Here is a 24899-nt window from a genome sequence, read left to right on the forward strand (position 1 = left end):
CCCCAACGTGGATTGGACTGGCTGTCTTTGCCTGCTGACTCTTCTGTATGACGCTGTGCCCTGTCGGCTAATAAACCCGCTGTTCTCCTGCTGAGTGAGAGTCACTCCTACCTGCAGGTGGGGTGCAGAACTTGTGGATCCCCAAACCCCATCACAGTGAGTTGCAGGGTACCGCCTTGCTGCATCATGCTGAGGATCCAATGGTACATAGTTATGGAGCACCAGGCAGGGAGGAAAGGGTGTAAATTGTTGGCAATTAAAAGGGGAGGTTCTGGTGAATGGAGTGGCATATCACCCTTGGGCACATCCTCAAAAAGGGCATTTGCCTGCAGGCTTGCAATGGGTGGAACCTGAATGAGAAGGAGCTGGGGAAATTTTGTCTAGCCTGCTCCTACAGCCCGTGGATTTGCCCTGCATTGGCTCACATTGGGGATGAGATTCCTGGGGCTGTGGAGGCTGGGGCTTGTATTTTTTGCACACCACACTGGGGATGTACAATCCAGTTCCTTTCAGGTAGTATGCGAACCTTTCAACCCATGCAGCTTAGAGTCAGTCTGGTCAGCAAACAGAGTGATCACTGAAGGGAAAATCTTGAACTGACTGCTGCACCTCCACAGAGAGATGCAAGAAGAGAAGCCAGGTTGTCCTGTAAAGAGAGATTGCAGTCACCCTGGAATGAGCTACATACTCTGCCACATTCAATGCCACCTGGAGCACCACTCCTTTTTGGAAGTCTCAGCAAGGACTCAGATTTGGACATTGCCTGCCACATACTAACATTGTAGAGGGTTATCCAGGAATGGTGGGTTCGCTACTCAGAGAGAAACACTAGAGGATGTATAAAGATTGCAGATTAACAAGTCAAGCTGCTTATAGTCTTTATTCCTTGTGTAGGTACCTGATTGAGCTGTGGCAGTTCACCACTTTCACAATTAGCGAATTAGGGCCTGAGTGGGTATACAAATACTCATGCCGCTTGAGGGAGATGAAGTATTTATGTTCTTCCCTTTTGGAGACATGAGGAAGGGTGTCTGCCACAGAGTTTTCATGATATTCATGACCCCATTCTGGCTGGGGCTACCTGACTGAGAACCCTAAAGAGGGTATCAGTGGGTTCCTCCAGCACCTGAGCATGGAGATTTAAGTTGTAAGCCACCCATTTTAAAAAGTCTTGCTGTGCCTTCACATTGCCCTGAGGGATTACAGGTGGAGGCTCCATATGGCCTCATCTGGGGATGAGGAGGGGGATGTTTGCTCCAACTGCCCCTCCTCAGGTAAGTGGGGGGCAGGAGGTTGCTCTGATATCTCTGGCACAATTGGTGAGGTGGCAGACTGAGGGCAGAAGGCCTCTGGTGCCAGGACCTGTTTCTAAAAGGAGGCTGACAGCACCTCTGATGCCATGGCTACTGAGCGGGGCATCCAGTGTTGCATAGGGACCTCCTCTCATGGGTTGCATGGAAATCAGTGCATGGGTTCAGGTTCCATCTGCAGCATGGTTAACGAGGGTACATACATCAATACAGAAGCCTGGGCCAGCAGTAGACAGCAAGGCTTAGATGCACAGCTCATTGATTTGATGCTGCCCAGAGACCATGATGGGGGTACGTGGGCACTCTTCACAGAATGGTTACTGACCCCACCTTGTCAAGGCTGATCAACAGAGGAGAGTCTAGACTGGCATTCTAGAGACTAATAGTGCTCAGGTGATCTGTGCCATATGCAGGTAGGTATCTAATAGCAAACAGTGGACGACCAGTGCTGAGACCTGGAGTAATACCATGAAGAACGCTGTGCTACTTTGAGGCATGTTTTGGGAAAGATGGTGCCGGCGAACAGCACTGATGAGCAATGCTCCCTCTAATGTCTTCCATCCATGTGTGGAGGTTTTCCACCCAGTGCAGAATACATTTTTATGCGCACCCAGGCATCTGCGAATTTACACCACCAGCAGAAATACAAAACTTTGTGTGGGTGCTATGCTAATCAGCTGATTAACGCTTAAATTTCTCCCAAACAGCCACACAAGCTTACAGTTTATAGGGGACACTGGTGATGAGGAGAGTGGTGCCAGCAGATGGATTACCTGCCCTTGAGCTGTGGCTGGACTCTGGAAGTACCAGCCCCTTATATGTCGCACGTGCCAGGGGGCACATGCCTCAGAAGACCTATGCCCAGCTACCTGCAAGTCCTTCCACACCACCTGCAGAACATGCCAGGCTGCGAACCATCTGTCTGCTGGTCATTTTCTGCTGTCATGGTACCCCTCTAAAGCAGGAATGCTGCCCAATAAGGAATGGAAGTAGCAGAGCACAGGATTTCCTCTAGGGTGGGAATTGGTTGCCACTGGTGTAAGTAGCACCAGCATCAATATAATGTCCTGGGCCGCTTGAAGAAACTGTGGGGTGGACGGCATGTGTAGTTGAGCACTGCTATCCAGACTAGGTGCTGAGGAACAGGGTGGACTACTCCTCGCTGAGAAGGGGACTTAAAGGTTGATGTGACTGCCTGAGCAGTGTGCAGCAGCCTCCTTGCTGTCCCTTGTCCTTACATGACCCCGGAGACCTGCACTTGCCCGCTTTCTTAGGTCCCTTAGCCAGATCCAAGGATGAGGATCAGTGCCGGCCCTGGGGATGCTGTCCGCAGTGCACTGCGCACCAAAGCACTGGCACTTGGCATTGAGTGAGGAATGCTGCTCCTGCAGGAAAAGGGCCGACTCCATGAGGAAAACTTTTAAGCCAACACCTCTCTCCTTCTTAGTTTGTGGCAGGAAAGATTCACAGATTCACAACCTGTCACTGATACAAGATTCTCTCCCAAGCAGCATAAGCACTCACTATAAGAGTCACCAGTGGGCACAGACCTGTGGCAATAAACACACAACAACCTGCAGGTTGGGGGTAGGGAAGGAAGGATTATTTACAAATGAACACCGATCAAATAAAAGCAAAGCAAGAGCAGGGCTTTTGCATAGCAGTTCCAATCACTGATATTGGCACCAAGAAGAAAGAGTGGAGAGAGTCCGGCAACTCCCTATATAGTGTGACATGTGCGTGCCACCCACGGGAGGCCCCTACGGATACTACTGAGGGAAAAAATCTTCCAGTACTGGTGTATGTGCTGAGTACGCACACCTATTCTCAATGGATATGAAGAAGCACTTGAAGAAGAACAACACTGTACAAAGACAAATGTCAAAGTTTGCTTTAAAGTACCCCTTATAAACAGGGGTTTCTACAAGCCCAGGATGAGGAAGAAAAAGAAACTGGATAGCTGTCAAGTATACTACCTGATTCTATTCAGTAGATCTAATCAGCGGAATACAATGCCGTGTCAAGTTAAATTCTGGGTCCCACATATTCCACAAATATAGAATTCACCCTTTGCTACGTAATCAGAATATAAAGCTCTGGCTACATAAAAAACTTTCAGCTCTTCAACTAAAATCTGTTTTTCAAATTAATTTAGTTAAACTGGTGCAGACCTGTTGTGTGGAAACATACTGGTTTATACCTATTGTCGTTTGATAATATGTCTTCATTTGATAATTTAACATTAAGAAACTGATTTAACATTTGACATTTAAATTACAAATTGAGGCTCCTATTCAGTTACTGGAACCTACTGCAGAATTTGCACTCTCACAGAATCAAAAATCTTGCTTTGGAATTCACCTCCACCGTGCTTAAACTAAAATCTGACTACTGACAAAGTCAAGCAAAAAGAAAAGAGATATTAGGTTCACTGAACTGAGACATGGTCTCTAAAGCCCATTTAGAAATTTCCCCTTAATTCCACTACTACGGCAAGTTCTGAGGCCTTTCTCCACCTTTGTGCCTATGATACTTAATCATACGCGACAGAAACCTGCTATTCCCGTCCTGGCTCCTCACACAGTTAGCATCATAGAATCCTAGGGCTGGAAGGGACCTCAGGAGGTCATTGCATCCAGAGTCCTCTCTAAAGCAGGATCAACTCTAACTAAATCATCCCAGCCAGGACTTTGTCAAACCAGGGCTTAAAAATCTCTAGGGATGGAGATTCCACCACCTCTCTAGGCAATGCATTCCAGTGCTTCAACCTTCTGTTGAAATAGTTTTTCCTACAATTCAACCTACACCTCTCCTTCTGTAATTTTACACCATTGCTCCTTGTTCTGTTATCTATCACTACTGAGAACAGACTCCCTCCAGCCTCTTTAGAGCCCCCCTTCAGGAAGTTGAAGGCTTTTATTAAATCACCCCTCACTCTTCTCTTCTGCAAACTAAATAAGCCCAGATCCCTCAGCCTCTCCTCATAGGTCACGTGCTCCAGTCCCCTAATCATTTTCATTGCCCTCCACTGGACCCACTCCAACGCATCTAAATCCTTTCTATACTGGAGGGAGCAGTACTGGATGCACTACTCCAGATGTGACCTCACCAGTGTCCAATACAGGGGCAAAACAACTTCTCTAGATCTAATGGAAATGCTCCTCCTAATGCACCCCAATATGCCATTAGCCTTCTTGGCTCCAAGGGCACACTATTGACTCATATCCAGCCTCTTACCCACTGTAATCCTCAGGTCCTTTTCTGCTGCACTGCTACTTAGCCAGTCGGCTCCCAGCCTATAACAATGCTTGGGATTCTTCCATCCCAAGTGCAAGACTCTGCACTTGTCCTTGTTGTACCTCCTCAGATTTCTTTTGGTTCAATCTTCCAATTTGTCAAGGTTGCTCTGGACCCTGTCCATACCCTCCAATGTACCTACCTCTCACCCTAGGTTAGTGTTATCTGCAAATTTGCTGAAGATGCAATCCATCCCCTCATTCAGGTCATTCAGAAAGATGTTAAACAATACTGGCCCCCAAACTGATCCCTGTAGCACTACACTTGAAACCAACTGCCAACCTGTTAATTGATTGCTACCTGTTGGGCCCAACCATCTAGCCAGCTTTCTATCCACCTTACAGCCCATGTATCCAATCCATATTTCCTTAACTTATGGGCAAGAATATTGTGGGAATCTGAATCAAAAGCTTTGCTAAAATCAAGGTATATCACATCCATTAACTTCCCCATGTCCACAGATCTAGTTACCTCATCATAGAAGCTAATCAGATTGGTCAAGCATGACTTGCCCTGGTTGAACCCATGCTGACTTCATCACTTTCCCCTCTTCCAAGTGTGTCAAAATGGATTTCTTGAGGATCCCCTCCATGATTTTTCTGGGGACTGAGGTAAGTCTGACTGACCTATAGTTCCCTGAATTCTCTCTTTCCTTTTTCTGCCAATTCACCACATGCAGGACCCCCGTACTTTCTATTCTGTAAGTTTCCAGATTCATTAAAAACTGCCTCCCAAGTTACCTCCCAGTCTATTCAACGCTCAGGCCTGGTCTAGGCTACCACTGGAGAGTGATCTAAGTTATGCAATATCAGCTATATGACTAGTGTAGCTGAAGTCCACATACTTAGATCTATTTAATGCAGTGTGTTCACTGTGGTGTGTCCAGAGCAAACACTCTCTCATTGACAGGAAAGTGATCAGCAGTCCATTTATCATGCCTTTATTACAAACAATAAACTGACCCCCGCCCCCACACTGGATCAACTGCTGCCTCTTGATCCAGACAGCGCTGTAGACATACCCTGAGAAGCAATTCAGACATTGGAAATATTTAGACAGAATGAAATAAAAGTCTAACCACTGGCATAAAGCCTCTTCAAATCCTTTCCCTTCAGCACATATAGAACCCTGGAATGTGGGTCACTACCATGCGCCTCTTCTCCTCACCCCTGCACCCACCTCGGTGACCCCGTGTGTTCTTCACCACCATGGGGAACTCCAGCACCTCCGCCTCATCAATCATTTTGGCAAAGTTCTCATGACCCCCTGGCAAAAAAAGAGAACCAATAAATGTTACATGTGACCAATTTGATACTACCAATATAATCTATGTGACTACTGGATACAGAATACACCCTTTCCACCTCTGACCTTAAAAAGCAGCATCATAAAACAAAGGATTATAGAACATAGGTCATTCAGAAGTGTCAGCTCTTTTCTGCTCCCTACTCCCTCTCCATGTTTATCAACTTCCACCCACCTACCTTCTGTCTGGGAACCAACAGGAAGATCCTCTGGAGACACAGCTCCACCCTGGCTCTGTGTAACGGGGGGGACAAGATGCAAGACAGAGACCAGTACCCTCCAAATCCTCTTCCATTCTACCTTCCCAGATCTGAATTCCCTACATCTCTGCCAGACTCCCAACTCCCAGATTAATGTTTTTAGCCTTCCATCGCAATGCATCTATAAAGCCACCAGAAGAGTAGTTTTAAATGTTTTTCATCTAGTAAAGAGAAAAGTTACTCACCTTTGTGCAGTAACGATGGTTCTTCAAAATGTGTGTTCCCCATGAGTGCTCCATGGTAGGTGTTAACTTGCCCAGAACCATGGGACAGAGACTTTTCATAGCAGCTTCTAGTGGTGGCTGCACCTATGCAATCGCAGCGCACGCTGGTCGCATCACCGGGATTGTGCTCGCAGCCCCTGCTCTCCTCAGTTACTTCATGGACCACCTAACTAAGCATACTGCATCAAGTAGAGGGCAGGTGGGTGGGTCATGGAGCACCCATGGGGGGCACGTCTCAAAGAACCATCATTACTGCACAAAGTGAGTAACTTCTCTTTCTGCTTCAAGTGCTGTCCCTATGGGTGCTCCACAGTAGGCAACTGTAAAGCAGTACCCCCTAATTGGACGGTGGATTATGAGTCAGTGCAACTACCAAAGACAGTTCTGCTTTAGCTACTTCCCTGTCTTTGTCTGCATGTGACTGTATTGCATAGTGTGTCATGAACGTGTGGTCAGAGAACTACGTGGCTGCACGACATATGTCCTGTTGTGGCACTCCCTTTAGGAAGGATGTCGATGGCACTACTCATCTCATACAGTGAGTTCTCAGAGTTAACAGAAGAGGTTTATTTCAGATAGAATAGCATTGTGCTATGCATGAAGGTATGAGTCTAGACACACGTTGGGATGAAAGAGGCAATCCCTTCAATCTTTCAGCAATAGATAAGAACAGCCTTTGAGATTTTTTCTGAATCACGGTGTCCTGTCTATACAGAAGGATATCGCACTTTTGACATCTAGTTTGTGCAGTTTGGCTTCCATATGAGAAGCATGAGGCTTAGGGTAAAAAGGTAGGAAGGACAATAGGTTCACTGATGTGGAATTGGGAGTGTAGTTTTCGTAGAAAGGAGGGATGGGGCTGTAGAACCACTTTGTGTTTATGGAAAATTGTGTATGTTGGAGAGTCAGTCAAAGCAGCGATCTTGCTTACTCTTCGAGCTGATGTTCTAGACGCTAGAAACAGAGTTTTCGCTCTTAACATAGCTAGTGAACATGTGGCCATTGACTCGAACGGTGGTCCCATTAAGGTATGAAGGTCAAGTTCCAAGCCCCAAGCAGGAGGTATAAGTTTACATGGAGGCATGATATTTTGTAGGCCTTTCCAGAACCTCTTCATAATTGGAGGGGGCAGGGGGGGAATACCGAGAAGCCTTCTGAAGGTGGGCAAAAGATTGTTATGGCAGACAGATGGATTCGAAGTGAGGAAATGACAGGTGAGTATCTTTAGGCAAAGGATGTAGTCTAGAATCGTATGTAATGGGACTTTCATAGGTTGTACGCCCCTTTCCAAACACCAGTTCAAGAAACACTTCCACTTAGAGAGATAAGTGTTACATGTTTCTCATTTCCTATGTAACAGCACATCTCTCACTTGTTGGACGTAATGCTGCTTATCCTCTGGGAGACACACAGAAACTTGGCTGTCAGGTGTAGGGTATGCAGTCTGGGGTGAAGCATGGAACCCTTGTTCCAAGAGTGTAGGCCTAGATGTCTGGGAAGCAGGTAAGGAGGATGAAGAGATACATGAGAGAGTAAGGGAAACCAGAGGTGTCTGGCCCATGCTGAAGCCATGAGAATGATTTGTGCTCAGTCTGTCCGGATTTTCCTGAGGACTCTGGCAAAGAGAGGAATACAGGGAGGTGAGTATGCCAGGAGAGGAGAAAGGCATCCCCTGGAGATGTGTGGCCTTTGCCAGCTCTTGGACAATACTGGTAGCATTTGGAATTTTGTGGTGTTCCAAGGAGATCTATGGCTGGGTGACCCCATTTCTAAAAGAGGTGTCAGGTCACTTTGTGAAGGAGCTCCCATTCATGATCCACGGAGAAGTGATGAATCAGGGAGCCTGCAAGCTTAATGTTCGTGCCTGGCAGGTGTGATGTTAAGGAGGATAACGTGTGCGCAACACACCAGTTCCATAATTTTATGGCCTCTACACAAAGCAGTTGTGAGCAGGCCCCTCTCTGATGATTGATATAAAACATCATCGTGGTATTGTCCAGAAGGATGCAAAAGGTCCTCTGTTGAATAGTGGGGAGAAAAATACATGCACGTATTGAAGACGGCCTGTAATTTGAGAAGATTGATATATAGTCTCTGTTTGTGCTTGATCCATCAACAATGGACACGGTACTGGTGGCAATGTGCTCCACAGCCGTGGAGCAACACATCTGCTCTAATTTGTTGGGCTGGTTGAGTGTGATGAAATGGGACCACTACTAGAATATTTTCTTCTTGGGGCCATCAGCATACAGATGCGATGATCTTTGGAGGGATCGTCACTTGTCTGTGTATATGACATCTGGCGGGGTATATATTGATGCCAGCCAATGCTGAAGGTAGCAGAAATGTAGTCGAGCACTGGGGACTACATAAGTGGTGGGCACAATATGGTTAGGAGACAAAGGCAGGTAAGAACAGATACTGAAGGATGACAACAAGCTGCAATATGAGGGTCCTTATATTGTCATAAAGTGACGATAGGTAAGCACGACTGTCTGTGGAGTTGCGATGATCTCGTATGAAATCAATCGTGGTAGGTTCCAGGGTTGATTTGGCTATAGTGATGAATCATAGAATCACAGAATACTAGGACTAGAAGGGACCTCGAGAGGTCATCGATTCCAGCCCCCTGCCCCAATGGCAGGACCAAGTACTGTCTGGACCATCCGATAAACATTTATCTAACCTGTTCTTAAATATCTCTAGAGATGGAGATTCCACAACCTCCATAGGCAATTTATTCCAATATTTGACCACCCTGACAATTAGAAACCTTTTCCTCATGTCCAACCTAAACCTCCCTTGCTGCAGTTTAAGCTCATTGCTTCTTGTTCTATCCTCAGAGGCCAAGAAGAACAAAATTTTCTCCCTCCTCCTTATGATGCCCTTTTAGATACCTGAAAACCGCCATCATGTTCCCCCCTCAATCTTCTCTTTTCCAAACTAAACAAGACCAATTCTTTCAGCCTTTCTTCATAAGTCATGTTCGAGACCTTTGATCATTCTTGTGGATCTTTTCCGGACCCTTCCCAATTTCTCCACACCTTTCTTGAAATGTGGTACCCAGAACTGGATGTAATACTGCAACTGAGGCCTAATCAGCATAGAGTAGAGCAGAAGAATGACTTCTTGCATGTTGCTCACAACACACCTGTTAACGCATCCCAGAATCATGTTTGCCTTCCCCTCCCCACGCCCAACAGCATCACACTGTGGACTCATATTTAGTTTGTGGTTCACTATAACCCCTAGATCCCTTTCTGCCATACTCCTTCCTAGACAGTTGCTTCCCATTCTGTATGCGTGAAACTGAGTGTTCCTTCATAAGAGGAGCACTTTGCATTTGTCTTTATTAAACTTCTTCTTGTTTACCTCAGGCCATTTCTCCAATTTGTCCAGATCATTTTGAATTATGACCCTATCCTCCAAGGCAGTTGCAACACCTGCCAGCTTGGTATCATCTGCAAACTTAATAAGCATACTTTCTATGTCAATTTCTAAATCATTGATGAAGATATTGAACAGAACCGGTCCCAAAACAGACCCCTGTCGGACCCTGACTTGTTATACCTTTCCAGCAGGATTGGGTACCATTAATGACTACTCACTGAGTACAGTTATCCAGCCAGTTTTGCACCCACCTTACAGTAGCCCCATCTAAGTTGTATTTGCCTAAGTTATTGATAAGACTATCATGCAAGACCATATAAAATATCTTACTAAAGTCTAGGAATACCACATCCACCGCTTCTCCCTTATCCACAAGGCTCATTAGCCTATCGAAGAGAGCTATCAGACTAGTTTGACATGATTTGTTCTTTGCAAATCTATGCTGGCTATTCCCTATCACCTTACCACCGTCCAAGTGTTTGCAGATGATCTCCTTAATTACTTGCTCCATTACCTTTCCTGGCACAGAAGTTAAACTGACTGGTCTGTAGTTTGCTGTGTTGTTCTTATTCCCCTTTTTATAGGGGGGCACTATATTTGCCCTTTTCCAGTCTTCCAGAATTTCTCGTCTCCCAAGATTTTCCAAAGATGATAGCTAAAGGCTCAGATACCTCCTCTATCAGCTCCTTGAGTATTCTAGGATGCATTTCATCAGGCCCTTGTGACACGCAGACATCTAACTTTTCTAAGTGATTTTTAACTTGTTCTTTTTTTTTTAAATCTTCTAAACCTATCCCTTTTCCCATTAGCATTCACTATGCTTGACATTCCTTCTTCACACTTCTTGGTGAAGACGAAAATAAAGTAGTCATCATGCATTTCTGCCATTTCCAAGTTTCCTGTTATTGTTTCTCCTTCTTCATTGAGCAATGAGCCTACCCTATCCTTGGTCTTCCTCTTGCTAGGAGTCCCATTGATTATTGGAGGTGTCTTGTAGACTGTACCATAGCTTTTGTAGTGTCTTGAGAAGAACCCCAAAGAAGACAGTCATCGAGATATGGGAATATAGTGCTATGCTTCTGTCTGAAGTGTGCAGCTGCTGGTGCAAGAATTTTGGTAAATACCCTGGGGGCAGTTGAAAGCCCAAAGGGGAGGACTCTGTACCAATAATGCTCTGAAATGAGGACAAAGCGTAAGAACCATCTGTGAGCAGGGTGGATGGTGAAATAGGCATCTTGAAGTCTGAGGGCTGCAAACCAGTCCCCCTCATCCAGTGCAGGGATTACAGAGGATAGTGTGGTCATCTTGAAATGCTATTTGCAAATATATTTGTTTAATCACTGGGGAGCTAACATGGGTCTCCAATCCCACATTTTCTTCTCTGTTAGGAAGAAGTTTGAATAAAATCCTTTCCCTTAATGTTGTTTTGGAACTTCTATGGCTCCAATTTGAAGTAGGTGCTGTACTTCGAGACCAGATAATCAAGGATGATCAAGAAAATGTGGAGAAAATCCCACCTGACAGGGACTTTGCTTCCTCCTCTGGGAGAACTAAGGTAAAATCCAAGTCTTCCCCATAATGCTCCCTTCTAGCTAGGCTGAGCATGGGTAATAAACCAAGCACATCAGGCATACAAAAGCCCTAAAGCTGCCTCAGTCTCCTCACATAAAATCTGCACTGTGCATAAAGCGGGGCGATCTTCTACCTCAGCCTCACCAACAGTACTGCAGATGGTGCCTTTGTCATTGGCACCAGTAGCCTTGTTGAAGAGGAGCATTTTTAAATGTAGCTCCCTGTGCCTTCTGGTTTGAGCGGTAAGGTTCTTACATTGAGAGCACTTCTGCGGGATATGTATCTCTCTGAGGTTGTGCATATACTTGGAATGGCCACCTGAGGCATGCATGGGTTTGCAGCATTTAGAGCATTTCTTGAACCCCAGTGAGACAGACACAATGAAACCAAGAATTCATTGTTCAGTTTCTTCGTCTTTCTATTCCTTGTTTTTTTCTTTTCCTTGTTTTTTTCTTTTCCTTGTTTTGAGTGGAGTCTCAGTGAATGATGTACAATACAGATAACGCTAATGTCTAAAGAAGTAAATCCTGGCTAAGAAGGTGTGTTTGTTTTTGATGTCTAAATAAGTTAACTAAGAAATTCATGAAAAAAACCCACAAAGTCTAAACCTAATTCTTTCTATTCTGTAGGGCTGAGCAGAGAGAGGAGTGGAGTTCTGTCCACAGGCTAGGGCAACGACGAAGGAACTGAGGATAGCAGGGGGCTGCACGCGTGATCCCAGTGACAAGACCATCACACGCTGCAAAACACACATGCACAGCCCCCACTAGATGCTACTATGCAAAGTCTCTGTCCCGTGGTGCTGGGCAAGCCAAAAGCTACTGTGGAGGACCCACAGAGACAGCACTTGAAGAAGAACAGCCTAGCATCTGAGCTCAATTCCCCTTCATTAAGAGTGCTTATCGTAGTGTGGGGAACACAAGGGATGGGTGAGAGGGAGAGCCCCCTTTCAGACGTGCAGAAAAAGAGAGAACTCAAGTGCTGGTCATGGCTTAAAAATCAGCAGCAACTCCTTCTGCCCTGGATTTTGCTGCTAATGATAGAATATGAGCAGCTCAACATCTGCTTTTCTTAGCAATGACATCCTTTATAAGCTAACTACCACTTAAACAGAAGAACAGCAACCCTTGGCCCAATATATTATGCAGACACTACACATGTATAATACAGAAAGCTGTGTAAGATGGAAAACGCACTTTGATTACCTCTCATGTCTTAGGCCTTCCTTTCCCAAAAGAACAACATACACCTCCCCTGTCGCAACTGTTGGGGCAGCTGAGTCTTTTAAAATCATCTTTTAAAATTATATATATAATCTCACATTAGTTCCTGTATCAGTCAGACCTAATTCATGGATCAGTTCTCTGTCCAGGAGGCTTTTTGTGACAGATACACCAATAGGTTCTAATAAAGGTATCTGCAGAGACAATAAGGTTCCCCCTTTCCTTGACAGAAAGGAAAGCTAAGGAGGAATCTTCAATTCTTAAATGTATTACAGTTAAACAAGATTCCACACTAGATCAGATCACAAATTTATTTAGCACAGTATTCTGTCTCACAGTGGTTAGTACCAAACACTCGAGGAAGGTGCAGTAAAACCACTTGTAGACAAGAACTGAATAATCATTCTACAGAAGTAGTTATCCTCCTAATCACAGGCAATTTTTGGTAATAAAGCACTATGACTTGCAACCATTATAGCTGTGGATGTACTTGATTATATACATTTCTAATCCTTTTTCAAATACAGCTAAATTCTTGACCTCAGTAATATCCTGTGACACCAAGTTTCACAAATTACCATATGTTTCAAGCAATTTCGACTGAAGATCTCCAAGTATTTTAGGTAATATTTTTCACAATACCCCACATTACAAATGAGGAAAGTGAAGCATAGTGTCTAAATGAGATGCCCATGTTGTCAGAGCAAAGTCCAAAATAGAACAAACAGTCCAAGTCCCAGTCCCCAATCTAGCCACTATGCAACAGTCTTCTCAGGCTGTCACAAACTTCATCCAAACATAAGAGCCTTTCTGAACTTGACAAATGTCCAACTGCTTAAGTATACTGCTCTGTTAACCCAGCAGCTTACCATAGGAGAAGGTGTCTGGGAGAGGCACACCATGACCAGCCAGCTCCTGGAAAGTCCAGAACTTGTTGACGCAGTTGAGGATGGCTTGGGGCCGATTCATTAACCGGCAGCCCATCTTCTCCAAATGGCGAAGCACCGTAATGTCACTGTCACTCTGGACCCAGGGTGTTGGCACACGTACAACCACCACCTGTGGATAGGCAGTAATGAGCTCCCCATTCACCCGGAGACCTGCAGAAGAGAATGAACGAAAAGCCATTCTAACACATTCCAAGAGCTCAAAAACAAGACAGATGGATAAACAAAGCATAGAACTAATTATTACACCAGATCATATCATCAATACATCCGTATGCTAAGTCTAATGGATGTGTAACGCCGAAAGTTTAAATGGCAGCACATAACTCTTATAATTCACCTGGTCAGCTGTGCCATTTTGTACAAAGGCAAAAAGAACCTGCCTGTCCCCCTTGATATATTTAAAATGATGGATGGACAATCTTAGACTAGCCCATAGAATGATTAATTTTTAGAGATGGGGAAATACCAATCTAATCCAACAAGCCATGTGTCTGAAGGGATGAGATGGAAGGGAAATCTGGAGTGAAACAAGCTGCAGGAAAGTAATTATGGTGGCATTGCTTTTGGAAAATGTCAAGTCTCCTGAGCCTGGCAAATGACAGCGAGAGCCCAGAAGTCATTCTGACCATCCTGTCAGGTCAATAAAGTGAAAAGTGATAGAAACCCATAACTCTGTGAAATTAACTGAGATGATGGCACTTGATATTGGCATCATAAAATGTTGAAGCAAGAAAGAAGAGATAGGAAGAGAGATGACAGTGCACTTAGATTTCATAAAGAGTGGAAGCCAGCTGGACCAATTCAAATCTGGACAATACATATTTGGCAACTCTCTACATAATGGAAACGGTATTTATTCTACTGGCACCAATCCACAGTTTGTTTCACCTTGCTTTTGGGAAGTATCTGAATTAAAGCTTTAAGCTGGAGATGAGTCTTTTCTGCTCCTCTTCTGCTCATATCTAAGCTAAACTTCAGATAATGCCTTTAATAGAAAGGAAAAGCCACCTCTGCCCTGCAAGGCAGGGAAAAGAAAGTTGCCCTCCCCACCTTACATGCCCACAGAACCTTTTTCTGGAAAGAACAGAAACAGAGCCCTTCCCAGTATAGATCTCTTTCCCCAAACCCCTCTCCTACAGAGAAAGAGAGAGAAAACACAAGGGGAAGGCTGCTCTGGCAGCTCACCTCATTAGCACCAAGCACTGCCGCATTGCAGCTGATATGTCTTGCGTATTTAAGCAAGCAGGCTTTACACACACACACACACACACACACACACCATTTTACAGTGCTTTCTAACACAAAATTAAAAACAAACACTGCAAAAAACCCAAGCAGGATGTGAGTATCAGGGAGAGGGCTATCATCTCCTTCAACGTGAAGAGGAACTCTGATTTGGCAAGCCTGGAGCTTTGATGTTGTCAGAGCAATTAGACAGTAGGATTCTCTGTTAGTCACACTCTTCCATATCTAAAATCTCCATTCACACACACTTTTTTGCCATCCTACTTGCATGCATGTATTCACAAACATGTAAGTTGTGTAACAGATTATGTTACCGGGGATTACATGAGAGCCCTACAGTAGCTATTGTATGGTTTTGTGTTCTGAAGTGGATTTATTCAGTTTTCTAATGAAAAAAAAAAAAAAACCCTCATCTCTCTGGATCCATTTTGACACATTTTTCTTAACATTAAATTACATTAAAATTCAGCAGGTTTTGGCTGCAACAATTTACAAAAGGAAGCAGCAAGCTGAAGGAGAAGTTTAAACCACCTCCAATATCTTCCCAAATATTTTGGGCTAGACTGAACTGTTACAACTGGTATAAATCCAGTCAGACCATCAACTCCCATGGAGAGACACTACAATTACAATGATGTAACCAAGAAGATAATCTGGCTCTTTGTCTAGATTCAGATCTGATCTGTTCTCTTCAGAGCAAAAAGCAGTTTCTCTCCCTTTAGAGAAGAGAGTTTAAAAACAAAGAGGAGAGAGGCATTCCATGAAATGTATAATTTGAGTCACTGCTACTGACACGCACCATAAAAATTAGTTGCAGTCTCCCAGCAACGGAATACTGCAATGAGAGGCAGCTCCATTAAGGTAAACAGGAGAGCCAGATCCTGCCATTTTGAAAAATAAGCTTTTATTTAACATTGGCCTTGAGATGCTGTCATTTGTATCCAAATACACATTCAGGAGAGCTGAATGCACTGATAAGTAGATTTATAAAGCCAATCATTAAGTACTGGGGCATGCAGTAATATGTTTATATTTGTGGACAATTAGCTTTTCATAGAATAAATCAATACATATGATATGAAATAAAAACTATAGTTTCTGGTAACTTTAGGAAGTGACTGAATAGGTTGAGAATTTTGGCAAAAGGCATACAGAGTGCCTCACCTCTAAGGTACTGATACCATCCCGGCCTCCGTGCAGAAGTAGTAAGTCACCTTCCAGGCTAGTCAGCAGCATACATGAAATGAACTAGTTTTAGACCAGCATTTAAAAGGCATCTGTCCATATTTAAAAAAAACAAACAAAGTAAGAATGACTGACTAGTTATCCCGGTGACAGTGGCAGTCCACAAATGAATGGGCCAGGTAGACATAGCTACCCACCCATGCCCCTCCCTATCAAGTTTAGGCATAAAGAGAGGAGGGAAGCTTGATTTGACATTTCCTGTATGTCACTGGTATTCACCTGAGGCCTCTTACTAGCAAAAATATTCACTTTAATGGGAGGAAGCAATTCCTGTATGTGTAACCATTATAAAGTACTTTGGAATTCTTTGGCAAATGGAGTTCCTAAGACTATCCCAGCTTGAACATCAACACGAAAAACAACAATCTTATATTTAAATAGGGTTTTACGCTCAATAATACAGCCATTTCTTAGCCTTCCTCTGAAAGGCAGATGGCTCCACAATAAAATGTGGCAGTGCTAACTTTAATTCGCTGTATCCACATGATGCTATAAGAGGAATTTTAGCAATGCACAGTGTAATTACTTGAGATGGAATAGTGCCAGGATACTTTACTCTTTGGGGAGAAAAGCCACAGAACTTCATGTCTCTCTCTCCCACTCATCTTAAGGATGATCCCTCAAAACAATATATGATAACTAAGAAGCACTCCCTGGCTGCATTTACACTAGCAAGTTCCTTTGAAAGATCTTTTGAAAGAAGGGGGCTCTTTCGAAAGAGACCATGGAGCATCTACATGCAAAAAGTGTTCTTTCAAAAGTTAAACCAGAAGAATGTGGTACTCCTTTGAAAATCACTCTTCCCTTCCCGTTTCAGGAAGAGCACCCCCTTTCGAAAGCTTCTTTTGAAAGAAAATGTGTGTAGATGCTCCGCGGGCCCCCTTTTTTTGGTTTTGGAAAGAGCAGTCCTCATGGCACCTGATTTTTTGAAAGAGTGAGGGTTGTGTGGATGCTCTCTTTCGAATGAGCAAATCTCTGTTTTGATCTGCCTTTTTGTGGGTGGACAAACTCTTTCCAAAGAAGTTCTTTAGGAAGAGTTCTTCCAGAAGAGCTTCTTTCGAACAATCTCTATAGTGTAGATGTAGCCCTTAAGTCACCAGTACCCTCATTTAAGAGTCAACCCTAGTTTGATGGTGAGATGGAAGGAGATTTAGAGCCCTGCAAATCCATGGATATCCACTTTTTATGAGTTCATGGATGTGGGTGCAAATAGCAATTTTGTGTCTGCACAGGGCTTTACAGATTCCTCTCAACAAACTGGACTGATGACCTTTTTACGTATTTCTCTAGGAAAGAATGCTTTCTCCCCACCTCTGCACACCAGAGTTCTCTCTACCAATTTCATTATGACAATCCAACCATTAACCACCTTTTCTGCCATTTGTAAGACAGGAAACATTTAAAGAGTAAAGGCTACATTATAAAGAAGATACATCAAATGTTACAACTTGAGCCATCCCCCCACTTCGTTCCAAGCTCAACAATTATCATTAGTGTTTCAGCCACGTAGCCATCTGTCTTTTTCATGCTTCTGAGACTATTAGGTTAAGAACAAAGATACATTTTTGCACTGCTGGCATTACAGACCACAAAAAAAAGATCGATCTTTTCCTGGATACCATGTCCAGGTCTGATCATCATGTTAATTCAAGCACCAGTAGTACTGATAGTACCCAACCTTCTCCCCCAGATAATTTACAAACTCTACAAGAATCACTTCTCAGTAGCTGTTCAGATTTGACAACATAACACTTTCATTCCTAAATTGTTATGAAGAATTGTGTTTTCAGCATTTTAGGGAGACAGAAAGCTATTTAGAAAAATGGTACAAAACTCCCATGACTCTGTTTACTAACAGGCCAAGCCAGTGACAGATGCAGAAGAAGATCCACATTCCTGCAGACCTTGTGGCACCACTGATGAGCCAATCATCCAGGTTATGGTAGCTCCACACCCTTTGGTGTCTGAGGTGCACAGTCACCACTGTCATGCATTTGGTGAACACCCAAGGGGACGCAGCAAGACTGAATGGGAGAACAGTGAACTGGTATCAGTTGGCACCTACCACAAACCACAGGAGGAGTCCATAACCTTTTAATGTCACAATACGGAAATACATATTCTTGAGAATCTCCTGGATCCAGGGAGGGGATGATAGAGGCCAGGAAAACCATATGGAATTTGAACCTCACTAGGTAGCAGTTCAATAGCGAAGGACCAGAATGGGTTGGAGCCCACCCTTGGCTTTGCGACTAAAAATCAGCATGAATAGAGGCCTTTGTTCTGTTACCAATGCAGAACCTTCTTCACTGCTCGTATCTGGAGCAATGTGGACTGACAGGAGGACTCTTTTGTGAGAAAGGTCCCTGAAGAGGGCCAGAGATGGATAGTGAGGGGGGTGGAAGAAAACTGTAGAGTATAGCCCTGCCACATCATGCTGAGGACCCACTGGTCCATAGCTACGGAGCACCATGAAGGGAGGAAAAGGTGCAAATGGTGGGAGAAGAGCACAGAAGGATGTGGCGATCAGAGGTACTTCTTCCTTGATGGTAACCTCAAAAGGGGCACTTAGAGACAACCTTAGGACAGGAGGAGCCCAAATAAGCAGAAGAGTGAGGTTTGGACCATCTCCTCCTGAACCCCTTACATTTGTCCTGCCCTGTGTCCCGATGGGACTGGGAAGGCTGAGCAGGAGGAGTCTAAGGCTCAAACTTCCTGTGCGTTCGCTCTGCCTTTTACAGCCTCTGCATGTGGAGGGCAATGTGGGAATCTTTCAAGCCATGCAGCTTAGCATCTGTCTCCTCTGCAAACATAGCTGACTCACTGAAGGTGAATGAACCTTTCGATAGAGGCCAGAGAGGAGCAACCAGGAAGGTACTGACACCATTGTCTGAGCTGCCCAAGCTGCCATATCTCCTTCTGCCAGTGTATGAAATGTCTCCTGCAAGTCCTCCAGGATAGAAGGCTGGAACTTTGCGATAGCCTGCCACATGCCCATCTCACAGCAGACTACGAGAGCTTGGCGATTTGCCACCCAGACCTGAAGGTAGGAAGATGAATAAATTTTACCCCTGAATAAATCTAGTCTCTTTGGTCCTTTATTTTTCAGGATTGCCCTGAGCTCGCCCTGCCTCTCACAGTAGCTGACAGCCTGCACTACCAACAAGTGGGAAACTAGATAGAAATAGATGTACTTGTGTCCCATAGCAAGAAAAAGATAAAGTTCCACCCACTTATCAAATGCCCTCCTCCGTTCCTCCCATTTCCACAGGACAGTAGCAAGCTTGGCCACCCCATGTGGAGTATAAGGTCACCCTGACCATGGCTGCCTGTCCCAGCATCTCAGAAAGGGTATCCTCAAGTTCAAGTTCCTCCAGCTGAAGGTTCAGGTTGGTGGCAACACACCTGAGGATTTTTTGGTGGGCCTTCGAACTGTTCAAGAGACCACCAGAGGTGGCCCTTGTGATGGTCTTATCCGGCAAGGAAGGAGGCAAAGACCTGCACCAGGGGACATCTTTGGGTCCCAGGGAGGCAAATGGCTGTGCTTCTTCCTCCTGTTCCACCTGTGGGGTGGGAGGCCTTGAGGCTTCTAGTGCCACAGGGCATTTAGCAGAGGTGACTGACATTGCCATAGATATGCTGGCTACCAAGCACATTACCTGGGACAGCACAGGATGCCATTGGGATGGCCAGGCCTACGGCCACTGAGAAAGTCTGAGAATCTGTCTGTGGTACCAAAGGTGTTGGACAAGGTACTCGAACAAAAGACATCGAGACTTAGTCCAAGGCCAGGTTCACAGAGCAGAAGCTGCCGAGGAACCACAAATGAGGGCTGGTGTCAGTGTGGTACTGCACACTGGCCACTGATGCTGAACCCAGGATACGGAGGAGCGATGAGAATGGTCTCCTGGGGAACTTTTGGTGTGGGCATCAGCGGCTGGCCAACTCAGCAGGATGAGGACTGGCAGCTTCATGGAAGGGCAGTGCCACAAAGCAAATCATAACAACCAACCCTTCTGCTCCTTGTGGACAGAACTGGGAACAGTACCAGTGTGGTTAATGGTGCCATGCTAGTAAATCTACCCATCAAACAGCACTCGGACCGCAGAAAGTACTGGTTCCAAGAATAACATCCTTGCGAGGGACATATGCCTCAGGAGTTCTGGACTGAAGTCCCAGGGAGCTGTGCACAATCTCCTCTGTGGTCCTACATCCCACTTGGGACTGAGCTGGGCTGCAGGCTCCATGACCCTCACCATGTGTAGGTGAGATCTTAGATGGGAGGGAATAACTCCTCTCTAGAAATCAGAGTAGTGCCGTGGCCAGCTTTCCTTTATGGTAATGTCCCCGGTTACAGGAGTAGGTAGCACCAAGATGTCCTCCAGCATTGATGACACCCACACCTATCCAGTACTGCTCTGAGAAGGAGCTGGATAGCAACAGGGGGAGCCATTCTCCAAAGGGGCCTGAGGGGTCTGCTATGCCACAGCAGAAGGATCAACTGAAGCTGACGCCTTGTGCTTATCCTTCTTAGGCCCTGGAGACTTACCCCTGCCTTGCCAGGGCTTGCAAAGAGCCAGCAACTGGTGCTCGGAGGCAAACAGCACTGTGCAGGCACTGTGCACTGGTGCTCAGCGCTAAGTCAAAATGTTCAAGCATCAGCGCTAAGGTAGATTCTATTATGAGAGCAAAGTGAAATGTCCCTCGTTTTTGGTACAAGACTTAGACTGCCAAATGAAGTATTTATCACTAATGTGTGCTCCTCCTAAGCACTGCAAACAGTCACAGTAGGGGTCACTCACTGGCATGAGCCATTTACAACTTGGACAAGACTTGAAGACCAGGAAACAGCACATTTCCCAACCAGTGACTTAAGTTCCTACAGGAGTTACACTATTTAATAACAAAACAAAAAGCAGTCCTGTAGCACCTTAAAAGACTAACGAAATAATTTATTAGGTTACGTGCTTTCGCGTGACAGACCCACTTGTTCTGTCCTATCTAGCTGATTCATCGATTTCATTTTTTTCTATCTTTTTGTTAAATTCTCTTCGTCTCAGTTATTTAACAGAATTTTCCAGATCTAAAGGAGCAGATTATTTTTTTGTTAGTCTTTAAAGTGCTACAGGATGGCTTTTCTATTTTGTGAAGATACAGACAAACACAGCTACCTCTCTGTGACTATCTGGTAATAGTAAACTAGCTAACAATTTGGGTTTTTTGTTTTGTTTTGCTTGTTCTTGTTGTTGTTTTTTTTCGGTAAGGAAAAGTCAAAGTCAATGTCAACAATTGGGAAACAGTGACAGCTAACACTGAGGTGAACAGGTTCCAAGCACGTCCTCCTCCACACAGAGTGGTAGGAGTCAGACTCTGACTCCAAGGTCTCAGAGAATGAAGACCACAGAGGAGCTGAGCTTTGGGGCTCCCACCAGACCCCACACTCCCAGCCCACACCTGCACCCTCCCTCCTGCCAAGACCCCACACATAATCCTGCTCCCCACACCTAACCCCTCATTTTAGTCCTGTCCCAGGCCCCCAGAAGAATTAATCTGGCCTGGGGGAAGCCCTGAACTTTAGTCCCCTCTCAGCCCCTACCCCTGCTTCTCACTCTCATATGGCCCCCAACTAATTTTTTGTGGGTCGGGTTCTCCATCCCTGCTTTAAGAATTCTAGGGCAGGACTCATGACAAACTTTACAGTGATCCTTTTGGTGACCCAAAACCAGCACCATATACACAAACAGTGCGGATCATTTTTTGGGATGAGTTTCACACATACCACAGTTTTTAAATCCTCTGGACCACACAGCATGCCATGGCTCCAGAGAGTCAGAACGAAGTAGAGACACCTCAACAACTTTAATTCTTTACTGCTAAGATAAACTATGTACAAACACCTGGAGTTGAACGTGCTTGCTAAAGCAAGGGCTGCAGGAAATTTCAACCTATGGGCACTCGCAGTAGGAAAGAACTGGGGAGTGGCAGTTCAGCAGGGACCTATATTGAGTGCCATAATGGCATGACTCCTGGGGGGTGCTCAGATGGACTTGACAGATGCTGCTATGGAAAAAAAATCTTCTGGCTACGTGCTTGTATGAGCACACATCCCTGATTGGAACTGACAAGAACAAGCACTCAAAGGACTGGATTTTGCCCCTGATTTTTAGAGTTGCTATGTAAAGCACTTTAACATAACTTTTCAAAGGGTGCCTGTAATTTGAAGTGACTCAGGTGATGATTTTTTTTTTTTTTTGAAGTCCCTCTTATATGGTGTATATTTATCTGGACACTATCAAGCACTGGGCCCTTTTTGTCAATTTTGATTCATAAATTGAGAACCACCATAGAAAGCTTACCCCCAATAATGAAAATCCAGGTCTTAAAGTCCACAGGACAGAGAAGAGAAGATACATTTATGCCTGGTAAAATGAATAGTCCAAGTTCTCAGTGTTCACAGCCTGGTTTTCTTTTGCTTTTTCCTCTCTCCCCTTAAGAGCTGTCTAAAGAACATATCTTTCACAGATTCCTGAGCAAAACACAAAGGGCAAAAGGTGAAAAAAATAGCAAGTGAACTTGCTATTAGGAACATGATGCTAACTACATATTAGTTAGAATTTAAGGGACCACATAAGTGTATTACTTATTGATAAATATTTTCTGGATTTATTTCCATCTATCTTGAATAACTCCCTTTCCACCTTTTCCCAAAAAAAAAATCTCATTTCTCATTAATTGCTCAAGAATCTTCTCATCTGCCACTCCTCTCATCTGGAAGACCCTCAATCTATCAACTCAAGAGCACCAGAACTTGTCTCAATTCTCTTCTAAATCTCTTTTCTCCCCTTCCCATGCCTCTTCCACATAAGCTCTGTCTACACTTGCATTCTTCTTTTGAAAGAGACATGCAAATAAAGGAAATCAAAAATGCAAATAAGCCACTTATTTACATATTTGGTGCCTCATTTGCATATGCTTCTTTCAGAAGGCATTCTTTTGAAAGAAAAAAAGCAGCGTAGATGTGGCTCTTTCGGAAGTAAAGAGCCCTTCTTCCTGAAACAAAATAGGAAGGAGGGCTCTTTTGAAGATGGACTTTACTTTCAAAAGAGCTCCATCTACACTGCTTTTTTTCTTTCAAAAGAAGCTCTTTTAAATATGCAAATGAGGCACTAGATATGTAAATCTACGCCACATTTGCATTTTTGATTTTCTTCATTTGCATGCATCTTTGGAAAGAGGAATGCAAGTGTAGACACAGCTATAATCTTTAATGCTGGATGATCTAGTTTGATTTCTCTTTCCATATCAACCCATCTTTTTACTTCTAAAGGTTACCACATGGAGCAATGCCATTTTTAGTTCATCTTGCACCTGAGATCTCCACATTCACCAGCACTCCTAAAAGCTTTATAAACAAGGCCTTAACAAAATTGTGGTCCATTCTGGTATATGTCATGGTTATAAGATTTTTAAAAAATCTGAAGTTTCAGTTTCAGATATTTAAGTCTGAAATTCTACCATGTTGTAACTGTGCACATCCTGACCCAAAAGAGGTTCATGGCAGGGAAGGAGGTCACATGGCAATACCGCAGCTCCATATAGTAGCCATTCGTACTTCTGAGCTGCTGCTGCTGCTGGCAGTGCTGGGCATTTGGAGAGCAGCAGCTGCTGGCCAGTTCCCCATTCTGAAGGCTGCAATGCCACCAGCAGCCATACAGAAGTGAAAGTGACATGTTATGGTATTGCCATCCTTACCGTAGGTGCCATAGTTTTAAAGGTGACAATACCACAGCATATCACTCTTACTTCTGTGCTGCTGCTGGTGGCAGTGCTGTCTTGGGCTCCCAAACAACAGTGATAGCACTTCAGCAGACAAGAAGGTTCCCAGAGCTGGTTCTGGCCCAGCTTCAGGAGCTCTTGCAGGGGAAGGTGGCTGATCCCTCCTCAGCCTGGCCAGGATTAACAGCTGGAGCCTTACTACTGCATTGCTTATGGCACAAAAGTAAGAGCGATAATCCCACACCATGTCACTTTCATTCCTGTACTGCTGCTCATGGAATTGTAGCCTTCAAACTGGGGCAGCTGGCTAAAAGCTGCTGCTCTCTGGATGCCCAGCTCTGAAGGCAGCAGTGCTACCAGCAACAGCACAGAAGTAAGGACAACATAGGGAGGGTTAGCTCCAGGCCTATAGCTTGGGGCTTCAATGGACATTGGGATGACTGTGTGGAGCAAAGCAGAGGGAGTTACCCCAGCATACCCTTACCATAGGACATTTAAGGTCAGCCTTGCCACCCTCTAGCAAGGTGATAGCCAGCTTCATTTCTGTGCTGCTGCTGGAGTTTTTCTTTGAAGCTGGTCACCTGGTAAGAAGTTGCTGTTCCCAGTCACCCAGCTCTGAAGGCAGTACAGAAGTAAGGATGGCAATATGGCAACACCCCTACAATAGCCTGATTTCATGCAGAAACTAGATTTCACCATTCATGATGCATTTTCCAGGGTCAGGAATTTTGGTAGGACCTTATTTATAAAGCACTAGGAAAGCACTTCTATAATGTGAAGGCTCAAATAAAATTATAACTATAAAGTGATTGTTATTAGTTCCATACTCCTCCTTTAAAGTAGGATAGGAGGTAAGAGAAAAAAAGTGAGGAAAAAAAAATGAAACAGCAGAGGCTTCAATTACAATTTGAAATCTATCAATTCAACCTGGTGAGAAAATCTTGACAAAAGACCTTTCTCAGTTTAGCTGCCACTCCGTCCTGACAGGAGAGCAGGAGCCTGGCTGCAAGAGTTCCCTTTTCTACCCTGGCTCTTTGGCAGTGGCAGTTCTCTGCACCTTCTCATCAGGAAACCAAGATGCCGCGACAGGCTTATTAAAAAA

At 44.5% G+C, this 24899-nt stretch overlaps 1 protein-coding gene across 8 annotated transcripts in view; it reads right to left on the reverse strand.

Annotated features, from left to right (window-relative positions):
- RIMKLB (ribosomal modification protein rimK like family member B) overlaps window positions 1–24899 on the reverse strand; it is a 104087-nt gene that overhangs the window by 36332 nt on the left and 42856 nt on the right. For all 8 annotated transcript variants that reach the window (XR_012646550.1, XR_012646547.1, XR_012646545.1 and 5 more), the window contains exons 4-5: window positions 13451–13681; window positions 5787–5873 (exon numbers count right to left, since the gene is read on the reverse strand). Coding sequence is in view for 1 of the 8 variants with exons in the window: in XM_075002401.1 (XP_074858502.1) it covers window positions 5787–5873; window positions 13451–13681 (318 nt within the window). In the remaining 7 variants the exon portion in view is untranslated. The remainder of the gene's footprint in view (window positions 1–5786; window positions 5874–13450; window positions 13682–24899) is intronic.

This window comes from Carettochelys insculpta, chromosome 1, assembly GCF_033958435.1.
Source record: "Carettochelys insculpta isolate YL-2023 chromosome 1, ASM3395843v1, whole genome shotgun sequence".
Taxonomy (NCBI): domain Eukaryota; kingdom Metazoa; phylum Chordata; order Testudines; family Carettochelyidae; genus Carettochelys; species Carettochelys insculpta.